Here is a 23,132-nt window from a genome sequence, read left to right as displayed (position 1 = left end):
AAATCATCTTTAAAGCACTCAAAATTAAGTCAATAAATGAACACATTGTTTTATATTATTTTTTCTTAATTCTCTTTCAAAAAACTCTACACAGCTTGATTTTTTTATCCTGATTGACAATCTTTCCTATGGATAATGATAATGACAATTATGGTTAACATTTATTTAGTGTTCGGTACTATATATATTAAGCTCTTGACATGGATTATTTATCAACTCCCCAAAACAACCCAGTAATAGTTAGGTATCAGCATTATCCCCATTTCACAGATTTAGAAACAAACACCAAGAGCTTTACTAATAAAACTGAGCAAAAGAAGAGCTAGTGAAAATGGAGCTAGGACATAAACCCAGACATTTATTCTACTCTAAGAGCCCACTCAACTAATCCATCTCTCATATAGAGATCAGGTACTGAATTCACACAATTTATAGAACTGCAAAGAATCACCACAGTGAGCAACAGCATAGGAATTTAGAAAGAAGGTACAGCAAAATGAGCAAAATAATATCCTAGAACTATGAAAACCTGAAGATTCCCCTATACCTTAAATATCACATATAAGTGAAATGCTAAATAGCTATGTTTCAAAACAATATATCATTCAACTTTTCAATCATATCCTCTGAAAAGGATCTAATTTACCAGGTTATGCTGGGTCTAATTCTCGTTTCCAGGTAATGATAATCACAAGCCTTGACTTATGAATGGTAATTCTCACATTTTCCGTTTCACTGACTCCCCACAAAAACACCAAGGTTTTAAAGGTATTGATTAATAACCCAATTTGTCCTCTTCCATAATCTATTCTGTCATCTATAGTTCTGTAATTTCTAAAAATAAGCCAAATTTACATTAACTTTAGAGTAGAATTTGACTCTCATTTCAGACAGATCTTGAACTTAAAACTCCTTTCTCCAAACACACTATTTGCAACCTCACCTGGATGGATACCTGTTTCTTCATTTTCTTTTAACTGATTGTTCTGGCTGCTAAAAACATGTCTATGCGTTATCCATGGAGATTTCTTTCAGGCATCTCTCTTCCTGTAACTCTGTATCCTTTTGGCAGTACATCTGGCTTTCTTCATTCTTTTGTATACCTCTTGTTCTCACACAGACTCTATTTTTCAGTTATCTTTCATTTTCCTGTCTTGGCTTCACCCAGAGATAGGATAGAATACAATTCACAGCATTCTTCCCCAATCACTGAACTAGGGCAGCCTTCCATAGTGACCCTGAAGGACGATCACAGGTTTCCAGGCATCTTTGTCCTGTGACTCTTCCAGGCCACTGAACTAGCATTCCATTTCTGACGTCACATAATTATTCACCAACAGCTGTACCTTTTTAGATCATCTCTAAGTACTGACTGGCTTTCTGCTTCCTCGATCCTACATCAATTTTTAAAAATTGAAATAAACTTTTTATTTTACAATAGTTAGATGTACAAAAAAGTTACAAAGGTATGTACCTCATATACTCCACACCAGGTTCCCTACTGTTCATATCTTGCATAACTATGGTGAATTTTTCACAACTAATAAATCAGTATTGACATATTATTATTAACAAACTCTATACTTCATTCAGATTTTTCTGTTCCAGGATCCTATCTAGGACACCAGATTACATTTAACCATGTTTCTTTAGGCTTCTTTTGGCTATATCAGTTTCTTAGACTTCCCTCATTTCCCTGATGACTTTGAAAGTTTTGAAGAGTACTGGTTAGGTATTGTGTACAATGTCCTGCAAGTGGGTTTATCTGATGTTTTTCTCATGATTAGACTGGGATAATGGGTTTGGGGAGGTAAAGTGCCATTGTCAACACACTGCACCTTGGGTACACACTATCAACATGACGTATCACTGCTAATGTTGACCTGGATCTCCAGGTTCAGGAGGTATCTGTCAGGTTCCTTCACTGTGAAGTTACTTTCTTCCCTCACTCCCTTTCTATGTTATACCCTTTACACACAAGCAACCAAGTGTAGCCTATACTTTGGGGGTGAGCTTCACATCCTTTCAACAGGGGAATATTGGCAATATTTGGAATTTTTCTGTAGAGCAGATTGGTCACTTCTTCACATATTTATTCAATCATTTATATTAGTATTAACTCATGGAAATTTATTTTATACTTTGAATTATAATCTGGGGCTAGAGTATAGTGGCAACATTATAGCTCACTATATCCTTAAACTCTTGGGCTCAAGTGATCCTTCCTGCTTCAGCCTCCTGAGTAGCTGGGAGTAAAGGCATGAGCCACCATACCCAGCTAATTTGTCTATTTTTTGTAGAGATGGGGTCTCACTATATTGCTCAGGCTGGTCTTGAATTCCTGGTCTTAAGTGATCCTTCCTCCTCAGCCTTCCAAAGTGTTAGGACTATAGACATGAGCCACCCTGCCTGGTCTTTTTGTTGTTTTGTTTGTTTTAGTACTTCCTTCTTTCCAGCAAAATAAACTGCTCTAGGCTCATCCTGTATTTTCTCTCTCCTTAGAACTAGGCATTTTTCTAAGAAGCCCTGATTTCTTTTGTTGGAGGAGGATCTTAGAAACCAAGGTAGCACTGGGTATCATCAGAGATTTTTTTTTTTTTTTTTTTTGAGACAGAGTCTCACTCTGTTGCCCTGGCTAGAGTACCGTGGCGTCAGCCTAGCTCACGGCAACCTCAAACTCCTGGGCTCAAGTGATTCTCCTGCCTCAGCCTCCCAAGTAGCTGGGACTACAGGCATGCACCACCATGTCTGGCTAAATTTTTTTATTTTTGGTAGAGATGGGGTTTAGCTCTTGCTCAGGCTGGTCTCCTGAGCGCAAATGATCTGCCCACCTCGACATCCCAGAGTGCTAGGATTACAGGCGTGAGCCACCTTGCCTGGCTGTCAGAGATTTTTAATGCTGCTAGTATTAGTCCTTTCATAACAGATAACAAAATGAATATTTTTCTTTCCCTTTTCATTTAAAAAAATATGAATGTTCCCTCAGACTGAAAAATCAACATTCCCCAAACGACTTATTCTTTCTCCTCAAGCATGCTCTTTTCCTGTGACTGGTATCCCTCTCGGCCCATGACTAAAAGCCAAGAGGTTTCTTGGATCCCTCTTTTCTTTTGACCAGGCCTCCAGTCTCATAGGGTCCAACTCTGCTAATCCAACTTCTCCATAGCCACTGCTTCTGTCTCTCTCAGAGTCTCATTATTTCTCCCATGGAAAAGAAAGATGCAATAGCTTCTTGGAGCCCTGCTTTTATTTTTAACATTCTAATCTCACGAATATGGAATTCTAAACTACAAATATTATCAAATCACTGTCCTGATGAAAAAAGTTCAATGAGTCAGCAATGCTCAAGGACCAAGTCCAGACTCTAAACGATGTAGATAAGCAATGACCTGGACTCCATGTATACATATCACTATCTCTCCCTCATAAGTATGGTGTTCTATCCCCAACGAACTTACACTTTTCTAACCTTTATCTGATCGCCCATGTTTCTTCTATGCCTTTGCAAATGCTGATTTCTCCTCCCAGATTGGCTTCCATGCTTAACAACCCCTACCTGCCCACATTCTGTGTATCATTCACCCTCCCTTTAAGATTAGCATTAAACAACATCTCTCTACAGACCCACCTCAGACATCAAGTACCACCCACCTGCAAACACTTCATAGATACTTCTATATCTGGTTTCTAGTATACTATAATTTTGCTTACTTTTCTGAGATTCTTCCTTCTAGCAGTAAGCTTCCTGAGGGTGAAAATTTTGTATTATTAATTTCTGAGTCTCTACCATTTAGCTACCAAGGACTCAGTGCTCATTTATCTTTTGCTGAATTAATCATCAAAAAGATGAAGTGCAACAGAAATTCTACCCTCCCAAGACATAAGCTCTAGGTTGGATTATATTTGTTTAATACAATCTAATATAATAGTATAATATACAAATTCATTTCATTATCAGAAACATTTTTAGTTATTCTAAACTTTTTAATGATTAAATTTTCTAATACATGAGCAACAATTCATACATATACATCCATTTGTGAAAAAACCCACAGTAAATTTATACAGAGAATATGACTAATAATTTATAAGCAATTTATAGGTAATTCTAGAGTTCAATATAAATAGAAATGAAATGCTATCTCACTGTGCTTAAATATACAGAGTTTAAATCTATAAAAGTTTATAATGTGTTAACAGGCCATACATATCATTAGCCTTAAGATATTTATCAGCAAATTTAAATGTTTGCTAACACAATTAATGCCATCAAGAATTCTTAAAACTTTCTCTCTTCCAGACAGAAAAGTTTTAGAAACAATAGTATTTCAGAGTCAGTATTTAATTTTAAGATAAATTAGCAAATGATTTAGTTCTGAATATTAGTTCAGAACTAAATTATAATAGTTCTGCTGGTGTAGTGTGGGTATGTAATACTTACTCTAATACTTCATAGTTAGACTTCTTTTCTAGCGCATTATCTCTCATCTCCCAGTATGATCGCCTAAAATCAGGGAAGACATCAATTACATGTATATACACGGAATGTTTAAGTTGTAAAATGATCAAAATTAGGGGAGAGTTATCTGCTTAATGATTAATTCAGATTCTTCTCATATTTTTACTTGAATATTTTACTAATAATCCTTACAAGGCAAATAAACACCTGAAAATTTTCAAATATAATGAAAACCATTGATGAATAAAGATCTCAATGTATACTTATCATCTTACCGAATTTCTAGACATCCCAACTTCAAAGCAATTTCCTGGTCCACTTGATCAGCTATCTCTAACATATAATCGCTCTTCACCTACAATAAAAGGAATGGGTAAAACAGTGCTGTTTTAAAGAATACATTTTGGATGTATTCATTCAATAAATGTCCATTGAGTATCTTTCATTTACTTTATACTGTGTCAATAATTACTCTAGATACTAGAGATATAAGAATGACTCATACCAAAAAATAATTAAAGAAATAAAATGGTCTTTTACTAAGAAAAAAGCTCCTATCATGTATGAGCTTTTCTTTTCTTTTTTTTTTTTTTTGAGACAGTCTCACTAGTGCTGTGGTGTCAGCCTAGCTTACAGCAACCTCAAACTCCTGGGGTTTAAGCGATTCTCCTGCCTCAGCCTCCCGAGTAGCTGGGAGTATAGGTGCGTGCCACCACACCTGGCTAATTTTGCTACATTTTTATAGCAAAATTGCTGTAAAATTTTGTCTCAGCCCTTGCAGTCTCACCCTTGCTCAGGTTGGTCTATGTGTTATTTCTGATCTAAACATTATTCCTTCTCAATATCTTTGCTTTATTTTCTGCATTAGCACCCTCCACCCAGATGATCAATAAATATCTATTAAATGAACAATTGGGCAAATGAATGAATAAACAGTTATCAAACTGAAGTGTGGGTACCTGTGTGTAAATGTTATTTTCCATATAAAATTTACAGCTGGGCGCAGTGGCTCACGCCTGTAATCCCAGCACTCTGGGAGGCTGAGGTGGGAGGATCGCTCAAGGTCAGGAGTTTGAAACCATATAAAATTTACAAGCAACAATAGGTTCTATTCCTTATACATAGTAGGCACTTAAGCCTGATCACTTGGAACAAAATTACTTAATCCAGTGAACTAAGTAAAAAGCTTTCATTCTAGAATAATTTTGTTTATACTTCAGTTGGCTCTTGCATCTATAAAACAAGTCAGTCTAAATTTTTAAAAAACCAAGTTTTTGTATCATAAGTAGGTTTATTATTGAACACAAAAATAACAGCACAAGAGATAAACCAAGGCAGGTATTTAGATAAGATAGAGAAATGCCAGAGGTGTTCTGATGGAAACATTAAGTGGCTCTTAGTTGTCTGGTGCAGATTCCAGAGGAACCACAGAAGATTATCAATTGTATGTTGAGGAAAATGTAGCATTACAAAACTGGCTTGAAGATTAATTACTATAATTCCTAAACACTATTCATTCACAAGTGGGAAAAATATAATCAAATGCTGTATTTCATTCATCAAAACCAAATTCATGTTAGTTATAAAAATGAAAAAAGGGAAAATTATAATTTTAAAATCTTTATGGAAAAATCCCTTCATTTATGTGTGTATCTTCAAAGTTCAGAGTTGTTTTTCCTACAGTTCCAATCTACCGTTCTTGGTTATCAGAGGTGTATGACCATGGCCTGAAACCCACTCATGTGACTGATGTGTTCTGCAAAGGGTAGTGATATTACATGGAAGAAGCCATCACAACAGACCCTCATCCTAACCTCAAGCCCCACAGCAGCGTCCCCTCTACTAAAGGAATGAAAACAAACCCTACTCAAGTATCTCTCGCTCTCTGTCATCCAGGCTAGATACATTCTAGCATTCTCTGAAGCCACAGAGCATCATCATGTCCGGAGGCTGGGCTTCAAGATTCAGGGTCATTTACAGTGTTCATTTCCCTTATAAAATGTTTCTTTACTACCTCCCTTCTACTAACTCCCAGCAGAATTGCTTTCCTTTTACAAATAAATGAAATTTATCAAGCATTTAAGTATATACACTTAAGGTATATATATTTAGCACCACGTCAAGCAGATTTATATGTAATGTCTCATTTAATCCTCACAACCTCACTGTGAGTTGGGCACTATTATCATTCTCATTTTATGGCCTCAGAAAAACCTAAAGAAAATGATCAAGATGATAGCAAAGGAACTACTATTTAAGGAGTATCTACCAGGGACCAGGTACTATGCTAAGCATTTGGTATATATTATTTCTGACCTTTACCATAATTCTTCAAGGTAGGTTTTATTAACCCTATTATATTAATATAAAGATCAGAAAACTTAATTTACACAGAGTCACATAAGTAAGTGTTAAAGCTAGGACTCAAAATCCAGATCTGGGCTGTGTGTGGTGGCTCATGCCTGTAGTCCCAACATTTCGGGAGGCCTACGTGGGAGGACCACTTGAGTCCAGGAGTTTGAAACCAGCCTGGGCAACACTGAGAGACCCTCACTCTACAAAAAAGAAAAAATTAGCCGGGCATGGTGGCATGCGCCTGTACTCCTAGCTACTTCCAAGGCCAAAGTAGGAGGATCATTTGAGCTCAGGAGTGTGAGCCCACACCACTGCACTCCAGAGCCTTGGCAACAGAGTGAGAAATACCTTGTCTCATAAAAGAAAAAAAAAATCCATTTGTAAACCCCTAAAACTCAGACTTTAGTTTGTACCTGTATCTTTGCTTGAGAACTCCTCCACAGCGCAGTCTTTACTAGAATGAAGATCAGTGACAAACAGGAACCACATGTCACTTAACCTTACATCCCCAATATATAACACAATAGCTTCACATGCATCTCCAGGTTCATTTTAACACTGCCATTATGTTGTATCCTCTTTCTCTACTGTGGATTACTATTGTTTGTTAACTCTAGGTAAAGCAAATTTTCAAGATTGTTTTAAGAAAAGACCTCTGAAAATTGTTTTTTGTTTTTTAAAAGTTAATTTGTGTCATGTTAATTTTCTACTTTAAAAATAAGATGAATTTGGATTTCTTTGCGCAAGTATTGCATTTATACTCAGGAGTTTTTTCATCTTACTATGAAATCGAAGCAAGCATAGGTTTTTAATATAAAAATAGCTCACATTCTCTAATAGAAAATATTAATCCTAAACTATTCCATAATTTATGCCATGTCAACTCAATGCTATGGCTGCCACATGAGATTTTGTGTTTTCTTTTGGTCTCTTCTGAATAATATAACAGCTACCCAAATTTATCAACTAGGCTAAAAAGTCCTTGGTAGCATGTGAAAGAGGATGGGGCTGACAGCAGACAAAGGTGAACTGACAAGCTAGCTTGCTTACTAGCTCAGTGACCCAACACAAGTTATTTTACTCTCATAGCCTGGTTGACTCAACTGTCAAACATTCCTCGCTGAGTTTTTGTCAGATCAGAGTGTTTTATGTACACAAGGAACTCAATAGCAATTCCCAACTAAAACTAATTCCTTAATTTTTCCTCTTTCATACCTAAGCTATAAAAATACACAAACTAAGGATTACACTACCTTAAAGTGTACATTACCTTAAAGTGTACACTACCTTAAAGTTTTTTGAAAAGTAATTTGTTTCATGTTTTCTACTTTAAAAATAAGATGAATTTGGATTTCTTTCTGCAAAAACAGAAGTAAACGTTCACTTAAAAACGATTACTTAGGATGTTATATGTTGAGGATAGATGTAAAGGGAAAGGATTGAAGCCAGAAAACCTGTATGACAATAAATGTTTCCACTGTTATTTATTTATTTTGTCCATTTATAATGGGTAACCACAAATTATATCGGAGGTAAATGAATCATCTAATTGCATATCAATTTTTTAAGAGAAGATCTGAAGTCAAGTGTATGTCCACATGTGTATATGTGTGCATTTGAGGGTGGCCTGAGTGTGCACGCACTTGCACTGAAACACATGTGCGCACATGCACATACACACATGTGCACACACAATCTGATTTCTCAAACGTCAAAGGTATATAATTCCTTAATTTCTTAGATTTTTTTCCACCACAATTTGCAAAAGTTTGCCAATCAAATACAACTTTAATGAAAACTGAGACGGAGAAAAATAAAAATAAAATGTAATATCGCAAAGGAAAAATCTGACTTCAGGGTAAACCATGATTTTCTTTCTTTCTAATGAGTCATTAGCTTTATTGCCTAAACTTATTTTTATAAATGTCTGCTCTACAGTGAATAGGGTAATAACAAGATTGTAGTTTATTTTTAGAGTGTGCTGATTAGTATCTTTCAGGATATTCGAAAATGGGTCAAAAACATTTAGTGAATCACTTGAGATTTCTCACACTGGTAGTCATATTTAGGACATCTTTTAATGAAACTATTTGTATACTTAACAGTAATGTTCAACCAGTAGAACACTCACACATTAATATGCCCAATGACATACTGTTTTCCTCATGATAGCACTGAAAATGGACTTAGATGAAATTTCAACATTAGGAATAATAAAATTAAGGCAGTTTACTACAATCTATTTCCCTCCCTTCTTTTTGTGGGAAGGGAGTGGTGGTAGTGAGAACCCAAACATAATTATTATATTTCTACCCAGATAAAATAGTCAAACCATTAAAAATACTGATTCTTCTAAAATAAATTAAAACAGATAATATTTGGGGTATTCACTATGAGCCCAACATTAGTAAGTGCATTGATCAATTATTTCATTGAATACACAACAATGCCCTATTCCCTAGATTAAAAACCCTAAAATCAGTTAAGAGAACGAATAGACAAGCCACATACTGGGAGAAAATATGAGCAAAACATAATATAACAAAGGTTTGGTATTCAACATATATGAGTAAGTGCTACAATTCAAAATCAGAGACAGAAAATAGAATAGTGGTTAGACAAATGGGGAGTTACTGTCTAACAATTACAGAGTTTTGGTCTTATAAACTGAAAGGAGTTATAGAGGGGGATGGTGATGATGGTTGCACAACATTATGTATTAATACCACTGAACTGTAACTTAAAAATGGTTAAGATGATAAATGTCACGTTATTTATATTCTTCCACGATAAAAAAAAAAATCAGAGGAAAAAAGAAGTCAATTTAACAATACAAAATGAGCAAAAAGATAGATATAAGCAGACTTTCAAAAAAAAAAAAACACATACTAACATTCAATCTGTACATGAAAGAATATTCAACTATTAATAGTTAGTACTCAGGAAAGTGAATATGAAAACCACCCCACGATTTTACCACATATCCACCAAAAAAGCTAAAATGAAAAACTGACATGACCAAATGTTGCAAAGAATGTGTTGCAACCAGAACTCTCATACATTATTGGAGGGAATATAAAATCATACAACCATTTTGAGAAAAGGGTAGGCATTTTCTTATAAAAATAAATATATACTTACCCTATGACCTAGCAATTCTACTCCAAGAAATGATGTTCACAAAAATGCTTGGAATAGAATGTTCATAGTCATTTTATTAATAGTAGTAAAAAAAAAAAGGTAACAGTCCAGCTGTCCATCAATGAGAGAATGCATTTATATAATAGAATACTACACTGAGAAAAGATGCCTTACATAAAAGAATATATACAGTATAAGCCTATTTCTGAGGAATTCTAAAACAGGCAAAGCTAAACAACAGGGGGTAGGGAAGGAGCAATGGTTGCTTGTTGTGGCTGGGGAGAGGACTGAATGGGGAGAATCAGTGGGTAATGTTCTGGGGTGATGGTCATATTCTATATCCTAACAGGGATTTATATTATTCTAGTGAATGTATTTATAAAAACTCAATAAATATATACTTCATATTTATGCATTTAATTTTTATAAACTTTATGTCAAAACAAAACTATAATATAGAACTCTAGTTAATGATATACACGTTGAAGTACACTGATATCTCAAACTGACTTTGAAATGCACCAAAATTAAGATGGATAATGACCAGATAAAGGGACAGAGATATAAAAGGGACATGTGATAAAGGAAGCATAATGTTAATGGTAGAATCTAGGTCGTGGGGATGCTGGTGTTCACTGTAAAATTCTTTCCACCATGGCAGCACATTTGAAAAGTTTTGTAATAAAACATTAGAGAAAAAAATAAAACCTTAGGGTACAGAGAAATAATTTCTCCACAGTTACAGTTAGATCACTGATCAAAGCGATCAAACTTGGCCATGAAGCTTGCTCATACTAGTGACAGTCTCTATACAGTGACCCTTACCTTCTTTTATACTATTAGACCAGTGATAACAACATTTTTGTAACCTAGATCTCAACTCTGTCATTGCTTTGTGTGAAACTTTTTCTGGCTCCCCAGTGCCTTAAGAATGAAGGTCAGAAGACTGAAAAAGGGCATCTCAAGCCATCCTTTCCCATTTCTGTCTCTCTCCCACCACTGCCCTCCCACCACACTGGCCTTCTTTCAGCTCCCTGAATCACCAAGCTCCCTTCTGCCAGGGCCTTTGTATAGAATGCATGGGATAAAAGGCAATTAAACACAGTAACAATTCAGAGGTTTAGGATTCCAACAATATGGCTAAAGGACCTGCCAGCTAAATCAGAACTAGGTTCTGGGTGCATTATAACAAACAGTTGTTCTTACGTTACTGAAGTCAAAAGAAGGTAAAGGAAAGGTGGGGAGAAGGGAGGAATAAAAACAAACACAAGCTAAGATCCTGGTGGATGCCCTGGGCTGGGGATAGGGGAACAGGGGACATCTATGTTGTCAGGTGGCTGAGGACTGAGCAGTCTCCCCACTTGCCCAAGGTAATAGAGCTGACCCTGAGATTCCTGTAGGAAGGAAGGATCTTCACAATCTACTTAGAGGGTCCCCACTTGGTAGCACCTCTTGTTTCCCAACAAGAAAATACAAAACTTTATAAGGAAGAATCCCCAAACTGGGCTCTCAAGATTCCCACATATAAAGTTTAATACAATATGAGTTTAGAACAAACACAGGAGAATGTAAGTCACCATGAATAAGAGTCAGTGCAAGCCACCAAAAGATGTGAAGCCCAAGGACTTTAGATACTTTAATTCAGACTCAGAATAGAGACATTAATTATATATACAAAACAGTAAAAGAAATAAAAGGCAGACAAATTAGCAAGTAATAAGGGCCATAAAAATGGCCTGGCAAAAAATTTTTTAAATGGAAATAAAATAGTAAAAAAAACAGTAAAAACTCAACAAATGCACTAAACATAAATTGGTCCCAATTGAGGAAAGCTGGTGATCTGAAAGATTTACATGAATTACACAACCCAGAGAGACAAGAACTTTAAAACATGAAAAAGAATTAATAGATGCAGAGGGATACACTGAGAAGTTCTAACATAGATCCAAACTGAAATCCCAGAAGGAATAATAAAGAGTTGAAGAAAGGCTATATCTGAATGGATACCCGCTATGACATTTCCAGAATAAAAAAGACCTGAACCCACAGAGGTACAGGTAGCACAACATAGGTCAAGCAAGGGGAAAAAATGGAAATCCACAATTCGTTTGTAATGAAACTGCAAAACAACAAAAGATCTGAAAGCCACCCAAAGAGAAAAGGTAGATCATCCACAAAGAAAGACAAAATGAGAGCTGACTTCTCGATAGCAACAATAAAACTCAAAGACAGTAGGAAATATCATCAAAATGCTGAGAGAAAATAACTCCCACGCTGAATCATGTGTATCCAGCAACACTATCTTTCAAGTAGGAAAAAAGAATATTACAGACACAGAAGATCTCAACAACACAATTAACTCTTAAATAAATGGGAATTTATTGAGCCTTGACATTCTACTCACACAAAACTGGAAACTTTATAAAATTTAAATATGTACTCTTGATATGTAACCTTAACACCTGTACCCCCATAATACACTAAAATAAAAAATAAAAAAATATGTACAAGATGATAAAACAAGTCTAAATATTTAAACAATGAACATCAAATATCAAATGAACCACAGTCTCTAACCACAAAGCAAAATTATTTTCTGAACAAACCAAAAGAGGTGTTTAAAATTTTAAATCCCTGGATGATTACTTTCATTTTTGACAACAAGGTGAACTGAATGTCCTGACTAATCTGCTCACTGAAAGCAACTAAAACTGCTGAACAAAATATTTTTAAAAAATCTTCTCAAATGCTTCCATGAGCTGAGAAACAAAACAAAACAAAACAAAGCCTAAACATACTCAGGGCAATGACAAGAATAAAGAGGGCTACCAGATAACTAGAGTCAGCTTATACCTTCAGGGTGGAACGGAAAAATAAACACATATGATTTAAAACATGGCAACCAGCAAATAAAAGTAAGCAAAGGAGTGATAAACTTCAGGATGATGTCTGCCTGAGTGGAGTGAAAGGGCCAGGGTGGGAGTGGAGCACAGGACATGGGACAGGGAAGTATCAGGATGTTCTTTTCATCTGAGCACTAGGATCATGGATAGTTGTTTTACTATTAATTTCACAACTTGCCAAAGAATACATGTATTAGATGCTACAGAATCTAAACAATTAAAAAGAATCAGTATCAACAAATTCTGGGACCCTTATAATATGATGAATTTATCTCAGAATCCAGTGAAAATCTCCATATACAAGTTCTTACATAATATCTCAGCTGCATTCTCAGTTAAATATGCTTTGGCTATAAAAAGCTGAAGTGCCCAATTATTTCTTTATATTCTCCCCCTTTATTTGTGTGTGTGTTTAAATAGCAGAAAATTCTAGATTCCTAACTAATTTTTCAACTTTGGAATTAAATTCTTTCCAAAGTTGGATATTGCCTGTGTAGGACAATTCATCAGTCGCCTGTAATAGTTCTGGAATTTCCAAGCATGTACAGAACAGAATCTGCAGTGAGACTTTACCAAGGGAAGTCAAACATATAATTACTTGCCAAATCAGCAATGAAAAAAAAATCATACTATATTCAAAACTTTATTGCCAGATCAGGGTAAAATAAAAATATATACATTTTTTCATACAAATGGAATTATACATGTTTTATACATGGCTTGTTTAAAACAGCATTTAATGTAATACTTTCCACATCCATGAATGGGTATGCCTATTTATGACAGATGCATAAATTTAAAACTCAGCTGAATTTAATGAACCTCTTGACAGACATCTGTAATGTCTCCCATTTCTTTGTTACTGTAATATGCCTATGAGCATCCTTGCAGGTATATACACATGTGTAAACCTTGTTATTTCTTTACAATAAATTCTTAGAAGTAGAATTATTAGATCAAATCATATGAAATTGGCAACATTCAACTGTTTTTTCCTCACAAAAATGGCAATGTCAATAGGGCCACCTAAGAGCTCTGGAGGATGTGAACATATTTAAGGATCTTAGTACACTTGCCAATTCACTCGTTCTGACAAATCGCAGTACCTTCCTTCCCTCTCCCCTCCCCTTTGTGGCTTTAGCACTCCCCCTCTACCATCCACCATTCAGTGTCACATGAGCATGAACAAGCAATGATGTGGGACACGTCCATGACTACACTTTCTTATAAAAATGCATATACTTGATAAACTATTATAAAAGCATATATAAAACAAAAGTGATGAGAATAGAGGTAACTTAAGTGATGTTTTAGGATATTTTCTGGACTTTCTAAAAATGTGACATATATTTGACAGTTTTTTAAAAATTAAAAAGGACAGGGTGCAAGAAGAGGAAACTGTAGAAATGAATGATAGCAGAAGGTGGGGAGGAAGAACTGAAGGGTCATATAGTGAGCACAGAGGAAGGAAAAAGGGAAGTTGTGTACCAACTCATGATGTGCAGCTCATATTCATGTCTTGATATGCAAATGGTAAGTGCTGAATCCACATAAGCCTGGTACAGTCTATAGACTGAAATTTTAAAAAATCACTGGGCAATTTTATGGTAGAAAATTTTATATATTCAGTGCATATTCTTTCAAGAAAAATTCCATCATTATAATTCACTTTCTCCTGTGATTTATAGATGTTACTCAACGGAATTACATAGACTGTACAATAAGATACATCCTATCAGCAAAAGAAAATCTGGGAAACACTGGTATGTGGAGTACTAACTTTTAATCATATAGGTAGAAGAGCAAGGTCTTCCAACAAAGAAAAACTAGGACAACCTAGGAACAACCTGTGAACAAGAAGCAAAGGAATAAAAAAGTCACCAACTTTTAGGTTAGACTAGAAATTATAAAAAGGAATAACTATGAGCTATTTAGGCCTATATTATGCAGTCTGAAAATTGATGTCACTAATGTGGCCATATACTCCCTCAGTGGGTGGATTTTTTCCAAAGAAATAATACCAATAACGATCTAGATATCTACAAGAGAGGAAAATGCCGTATAAACATATCAATTATTTAAACTCATGTTACCTCCTTCACCAAAATACAAAGCTCAATATATTGCTAAAGGGAAAGATGTATTAATACATATAAGAACCAGCTTGCAAAATGGAAATCATTTTGCAGTATGAGCAGGCCTCCAGCAACCTCAGCTGGAATCTAAACATGCCTTCTCTCTTTCGATTTTGACAAACTTAACTTCCACTTTTATCCAACACTGTATTATTGCAAACCTTCAAACCTTTCCACAAATCCCCTACCTAACACCTTATATTTCCTTTATGATTTCTACCTCACAGACACAAACAAAAGAGACATTTTCCCCCGAATGCTGGAAACTTCCTTAGTTTCGTGCTTTCTCAGCTTGAATCTTATGAGAACATCTACTGTTATCTCAAACAGAGAAATAAAACAACTTACCTTCTTAACCCCTACTTATGCATCTAATCCATCATTGCTCTTTCCTGGCACTAAGCCTTCGATTTAAAAGACAAGCCTTTTTCTTCTTTATTTTCACATTCCATTTTAGTTCAATCTTTGGGTCCTATCAAATCCATCCACTAAAGTTGCTTAATATTATATTCTTATACTTTTATGTCTTTCTAATTTCTTGCCAGACTGGTTGAAGAGTCTCTGAATATGCTTGGAGCCTTTTAAAAATCCAATCTCTTATCTCATCAGAGTGGTCTCATTAAAAAAAAAAAAAAAATTCTGATGGAGGCATTCACTAATTAAATTCTATAAACGGTTCCCCAATAATCTATAGGAGAAAACTCAAACTCTTCTATTTACATGATGTGGTCCCTATTTCTCTCATTAGCTTCTTATCAAACCATTTTAGCTCAGATTTAAACGAACCATGTTTTTTTTCTCTCCCCTCCATGTTCCTGTCTAGAACACACGACTCTTCCTATCTGCAAAGTTGGAAACTCCTCAAATGACACTTTCCAGGGGAGTCCCCTGGATTCCAAACCTACCCGGGGGGTTAACAGACACTTCCGTGCACAGTCATATCATCTGTGCTTAGTAACAGCATAGGATCAAACACAAAGTAATTGTTTACAAGAATCCTCCACTAGACAGAAGAATTTAAAGGTGTGGATTATGCCATTAATTTCTGCATTACTGGTTCACAGTAGATATTTAATTAATTTGATTAATTTTTACTAAAACAAAAAATTATCAAGTACATATGATGGCAAAATTATATGTACAAAAGTCTTTTTGGTATTCATTAGCCTTTTTTGGATATTTGCTAATACTAACAAGTAAAATTTACTGGTTATAAAACTGTGTTAGTTCATTTACGCGACATGTATTTATTGCCTAATTAATGTTTTGTAAAAAGCAAAGCTAAAATTTAACTTTAACTTTGTTATGCAAATTGCTATCAAGATTATACAGGTATAACTGGCTCTGACAAAATTTTCTACGTATTACAAATTTGTTGATAATCATATTTGAATTAGAGATAGAGAAATGGTTGTGGACTCCACACAAAAGTATCCTTTAAGATTTGTTCAAGTGTACAAAAGTTCAAAAAATGTCAACAATTCATAATTTCTCACTGGTTAAAAGATTCTCACTTCCATACAGAGACAACTTTATATTCTCCCAAGTGTTAGGTTTAATCTAATTCTAAAATTTTAAAAATGTAATGAATAAGATTCAAAGAAACAAACAAAAAGTATATTAAAGCACTCTCCTGTACCTGTTGATAGAAGAAATTCAAAGTTGGCTTGTCTTCTGTAAACTGGTTTAGAAATCCTTTTGGCAAATAACGAATCCTCAATTCGTATCTAAAAAATAATTCACAAAGTAGAACAATTAAAAATGTCATTTTCTCAATTCATACCCTACAATTATAGTATTATTGTGAATATGGTATTGCTAATTAGTTTGAAAAATGATTTTAATCAATTGAACTTTAAACGTTAATTTTTTATTTTTCAGCACAAAAAAGTTCACATATTTTAAGTGTGATATATCTCGGTGACTTCACAAGGAGACAGAGCATGATCAGAAGCCCAGAAGTTCCTCCAACCCCACAGGTCACTCTCTACCACTGTTTAGGGGAAGACTTAAGCTGACTTCTACCACATTCCACTAGCTTCCCTACATCTAAATTTACATCAATAGAATCACATAGCATGTACCCTTATTTGCTTAAAAAGCCAAGCTTTAGAATGGTCAAAACAAACCAACATCATCAGAACGCTCTTTCTCATTCTCTCTCTTTGCGTACATGTGTCTACCCATATGAACACTCTTACATATGTCTTCTGGTAAAAATATGTACACATTTCTGTAGCATATATACCTAGGAGTACAATCACTAGGTCATACGAAATATATATTAGCTTTAGCAGGTATTACCAAACAGCAAGCCAAAGAGGGTTTAACAATTCACATTCCCACCACCAGCAGGGGTGCTCTGGTTACATTGTATCTTTGCCTCTACTTAGTATTTTCTAGTTTTTTCATTTTACTCACTCTGGACATACTATAATAGTAGATAGTGGTTTTAATTGGATTTCCTTGAAGACTAATGAAACAGAGCACTTCTTCATGTTTACTGGCCAGTTGGATATCTTGTTTTGTGAAGTGTCTGTTCAAGCTTTCATTGTTTTTTCCCTACTGAATTGCTGCCTTTCCTTCCCCTACCCCCTACTGATTGTAGGTGTTCTTTTCTATATTCTGGATGAGAGGCTTTTGTTAGACATAGTCAATATCCTCTCCCATTCTGTGGCTTATCTTTCTTAAATGGTATCTTTTTATTATGATTTTTAAAAATTATAATGGTATCTTTTGAGGAAGAAAAGTTTGACATATATATACAAGTTCTGCTGAGATTTTGAAATGTCTATCTTACTAGAATACACAATTAGGTTCCACTTCACTTTTACTCTCAGAAAGAGTTCAGTAACTTACTGTAGATATTCATGCTGGGCATTATTTATAGAAGCCTAATAATAGATTTATTTTGAATTTAGGACTTACCAGGCACTTGACAACTTTATGTGCACTATTTCTCTTAATCAATTTAATAATCAGGTAACTATAAATATTTGCATTTTGCAGACTAAAAAAATGATGCTCAGTAAGAACAAGTAATCAGTTCCAAGGTTACATGTTCAAGATTCAAACAGGTCACAGGAGGCTTTTGGCATTAATGTTACTCCCGTTTTAAAGATAAAGAAACTATAAAGTCCAAAATTAAACACTGGGCAGTCTGGCTCCTGCCTTCTCTTAACATTCAGCATCTTGATGCTGATGATAATATTAACTAATATTTCCTTAGTCTATGACAGACACTGTGATAATAAGCATTTTACACAAAGGCCTTCTTTTTAAGAGGAGCAGAAAGAACATGGACTCTAGATCAAGACTATCTGTGCTTAATTCCTGGCCATGTCACTTGTTCACTGTCAGCCATCTCATCTCTGTGCCAAAACTTCCTCACATAAGGATGACAGGAGAAATAAATGAGTCAGTAAACACAAAACACCAAAACAGTCACTGATGTATCATAATAAATGGCCTCTAGGGTTTCTTATTAGTAATTACTCAACAAATATTTATTTCAGTACCAATCACATCTCAGGCAAAGTTCTTGGGGTTAGAAAAGCATCAGTGAATAAAAAAGGCAAAGTGCTGGCTCTCAAAAAGTTTGTATTTTTGTGGCAGAAGATACACAGCAAATAGAATATATGTGAGGTGGGAGTAAATGTTATAAAAACAAATCAAAGCAAGAGGAATAACTAATGATGAACTATTATTTTATAAAGAATAGTCAATGATAAATCCTCTGGAACAGTGATATTTAAGCAAAGATCTAAATAAAGGAGATGAGGTAGGGAGTTATGCAGTTAAATGCAGGGAAAAGTGTTCCAATCAGATGGAACAGACTACCTAAAAGTACTGGAGCTGGAGGATGCCTGGAAAGGCAAATGCAGCTGGGGCAGATTGAACAAGGGCAGTGAGTAGAAAAGAGGCTTCAGAGAGAGGTGGTATCACATATGTCCCTCAAGTCATGACTGTGGGGCACTTTCTCAGTGAGAAAGGAAGCCACTACCAGGCTGTGAGAAGAGCAATGACCCTACAGGATTTTCACTTTTCAGGATTATGGTATACCATAAAGAATAGACATTTGGGCCAAAGGAAGAAGTAGAGAGAGTAGGAGGTGACTGCAAAACTGTAGGTGAGAAATGATAACCAGGTTAATATTTACCCTATTTTCATAGATGGAGAAAAAGAGTTATCAGGGGATTAAGCAACCTTCCCAAGATCCCACAGTTATTAAGAGGGAGACATTGGATTCTTCTCCAGCAAGAACATGCATGAATGTCCAAAGGCAAAATGAAACTAACAGAAGGTACCTATGGCTTAAAAACAGTAGGGAACTTAAATAGAGCTTCCTTACATGAAGTTAGGTAAGGCCTTTAGATTACCTTAAGAACTGTGGTCCCTGCTTCAACGCACTACAGAGTCTAACATATTTATTAATACAACCCTACTGAAACTTTCTTCAAGTTCACCTAATTCCAGTCCAATCACCTTACCTCAGTCCTGCAACAACTGACACACACTTTCCACTGCCCTAGAACTGATTCCGCATTCCCCTCTCTTCCATGAAACTCATCATTTCCCCCACATTTTTTTTACTATTTTAAGAGTCTGTCTGGTTGCATCTTGACACATATTTCCACTTTGCACCAGCTCACTACCACTTCTTCCAGGCTTTGGACCCCTTCTTGCAAGGAAAAATATTCAATTCTCAACAAGTTGTGGAAAACTTTTTGCAATTTCATTGCCACTCGCTCTCCAAGCTTCTTCGCTGCTGGCATAAACAAGCTACCCTTAAGATGGCAAAACTGTGTCAACAGTTTAGGCACATACTTTGATTAACTGGACTGCTTCTTGTTTGATATATAATAAACTAAACTTTTGATTAGAAATCAGACATTTCATATTTCATGACCTAATACTAAGGCACAAAGAATCACCTTAATGGAGTAAAATAAAAATAAAAAACTGTCATGAAAATGTTACTATTCCTATAATGTAACAAAATAAATCAATAACCAATAACCTTTTTTTCCTTAAGCACACATAGCTGAAATCTAACAATATACCCCTAAATAATGCTTGGATATCTTCCAAAAATCTTGTAAGAAGTTATAAAATATTGATTGACAAAAAACAAAAACAAAAAAACCATTAAGTTGTGAGACATAGCCAAAGCAAAACTTAAATAACAATAGGTCATATACATTTACCAGAAAACATGAACAAATGAAAACAAGTGAGATAAATGTTCAAATTGAGAAATACTAAATGAAAATAATAAAATATAAGATAACCCTCATAATAGCAACAAACTATAGAATAAGAATTAACATCATAAAGATGACAAAAAAGCTTTGTGTAGAAAAGACATAAGAAGACATCAAAGACAAGGGATGTCATTGGCAAAATCAGGATGAAGGGAAAATTGTAGTATAGGCAACACAGCTTCCTCAACAAACTGTAAGCAAGGGGGATAACTGGATAAAGGTAATTAGAAAAGACTTAGGACACCACAAACATGTAGGACTAATTCAAATAATTTAAGATTTTTGTCATAATATTTATTAAAGTATAAATTTGAATACTGACAGGATATTTCATGAAAGAATAATTTTTGAAGAGTTTATTTTATTTTGAGACAGAGTCTCACTCTGTTGCCTGGACTAGAGTGCCATGGCGTCAGCCTAGTTCACAGCAACCTCAAACTCCTGGGCTCAAGCAATCCTTCTGCCTCAGCCTCAGCCTCCTGAGTAGCTGGGACTACAGGCATGTGCCACCATGCCCCACTAATTCATACACACACACACACACACACACACACACACATATATACACATATATATATATATATTTTTTTTTTTTAGTTGTCTATTTTTTTAGTGGAGACAGTGTCTCACTCTTGCTCAGGCTGGTCTTGAACTTCTGAGCTCAAATGATCCTTCCACCTTGGTTTCCCAGAGTGCTAAGATTAAAGGAGTGAGCCACCGCGCCCAGCCTGAAGATTTTATTTTTTCCCCACAATTTTTGGTGTCATGATGGAAACCAGTCCTTACATTTTAGAGCAGTGGTTTTTAACTTTAGGAGATTTTCTCCCTCCCCATTTCCTCTAGTGGACATCGGGCAGTAACTGGACACACTTTTGCTTGTCACAATGGGGTTAGTGGGCTCCTGTCATTACTGGGTAGAAGCCATACAATGTATAGAACAGCTCACCCACAAGAAAGAATTTTCTGGCCCAAAATGTCAACAGTACTGAAGTTGAGAAACACAGTGTTAGAGACATGTACTAAAAATGTATGGATGAAATGGTATGATATATGAAATGTACTGCAAAACAATATAGGAAGCTGGGAAAAAAAAAACAAAAAACAAAATGACCATGAGTTGGTAATTGTTGAAACTGGGTGGCAAGTGCATGGGACTCCATTATTACAATTTTGTCTACTTTTGGATATATTTGACATTATCCATAATAAAAAACACAAAACAGAAAAGCATGCTATCATGCTATGGGGAGGGCATTTTGAGATCTGAAATACTGCCATCAATTCATACCTTTGTTACCTAAAATGAGTCATATGTATCACTCACAAAAAATCTGAAAACAGAATTTTCTAACATGTTTCAAAATTTCTCCAATAAAAGAATTTGATATTAAAATATAAAAATATATTTCAAAATAAATTATACTGAAAGGGATTATGCAAATTTCTATTAAATTCCAAATTATGCAAATTCCAGGGAAAATGCAAATTCATTGGCCAAATTTCAACAAACTTTTACGTAATTATGACTGGTAATAAAAATCACTATCCTGAGAACAAACACAGTCAATGGTATCCTCTTCTATTGAATAATGCATATCTTTGTAAAGAATGTTTTTAGGTATGACAATCATTAAAAACAGAAAAAGAATAAACAGAACCTGGAATAAAACCTTAGAATCAGCATACTCAAAACTGTTCAACCAAGATTTTCTAAAAAGTTAACCATACCCAATCACTTTATTTTCATTAATTAGTAATATTTTGGTAAAAGTAAATAATTTTACTTTACCATGTATTTTTTAAATTTCTGGTTTTATCTATACCTTATAGCTTAAATTATATAATCAATGTATTATGTGTGAATAAACAAAAACACTGATTACAGATGAGAGACAACAAAGATAATTAGACCTAACATTGTAAAACATGCAACATTTCCCCATGTTATCTCAAGAATATAATTCAATTCCAGTCATTTTCAGTATTTTGGGGGAGGAGGGAACCCTTAGAGAAATAATGATCCATAAATAACTGAGAATTTGGAGAAAGAAAAGAATTCAGAGAGGAGCCCAGCTCTGAAGCTACAAAGCCAAGAGAAGGAAGGAAGGTAGAAGAGAGAAAGGCAAGTAGAAGAACAGAAAAGGACACTGGAGAGAGAACAGGGGAAGAAACACAATCGCATAACCTAGGATTAATTTATAAAATTGGTGGGCAGAGCTTCCTTTTTCATTCTCTTACATACTGCCATGGCAACTCATGATAGTACCAAAGCCAGGGGGTGAGGACGTAAGGTGAAGAGTCTAAGATGTCAAAGAAGGAAGGAATGCTAAATCAATTTGTTTTTGTCAGTGTCTGGTACAGAAATATTCAGTAAATGCATAATAAATAAATCAGTAAATTTCAAAATCCATCCTATTTTGTAAAGGTGTCACTTCCAAACTTGTCAAAGTGTTCCTCTGTTTACTACCTCTTACTGCCTTAAATCTTTTTAAGAACTCTTGTTGAATTCAATATTATAGTGAAAGACTGGCTTTTCAAATTAAGGTGTATTTTTATGGAATGTCATTTCAAGATAATAAACTTAGAAAATTGTATCAAAATACAATCTAGAAAGTATTCAATTATCATTCATCTTCTTTTGTCATCTATGAAAAAAATCACCTTTCCTCTATAAAAAAGACTTTTTTTTCTCCTGCAAAAGGTCTGGGGAGGGGAGGAAGTCCTCTCTTTCCAGAGTGAAGAGCTATTAAGCAGCAGTGAAGAGAAGTACAGAAGAATGTGAACCACATCTTGATAACAACAAAAAAGATTTTTTCACTTGCTCTACAAAAGCCCCACAATGCTTTCTCAAATGCCAAGAGCCTTCTCTTACACC

General features: G+C 35.0%; 1 protein-coding gene across 22 annotated transcripts in view; it reads right to left on the bottom strand.

Annotated features, from left to right (window-relative positions):
• The window catches only part of PTK2 (protein tyrosine kinase 2), a 271,799-nt gene that overhangs the window by 142,457 nt on the left and 106,210 nt on the right, over positions 1 to 23,132 (bottom strand). For all 22 annotated transcript variants that reach the window (XM_076004993.1, XM_076004982.1, XM_076004986.1 and 19 more), the window contains 3 exons: positions 16,633 to 16,720; positions 4,735 to 4,814; positions 4,442 to 4,504 (listed from right to left, as the gene is read on the bottom strand). In XM_076004993.1, coding sequence (XP_075861108.1) covers positions 4,442 to 4,504; positions 4,735 to 4,814; positions 16,633 to 16,720 — 231 coding nt within the window. The remainder of the gene's footprint in view (positions 1 to 4,441; positions 4,505 to 4,734; positions 4,815 to 16,632; positions 16,721 to 23,132) is intronic.

This window comes from Microcebus murinus, chromosome 7 (genome assembly GCF_040939455.1).
Source record: "Microcebus murinus isolate Inina chromosome 7, M.murinus_Inina_mat1.0, whole genome shotgun sequence".
NCBI lineage: Eukaryota > Metazoa > Chordata > Mammalia > Primates > Cheirogaleidae > Microcebus > Microcebus murinus.
This window is presented reverse-complemented; position numbering and strand designations above follow the sequence as displayed.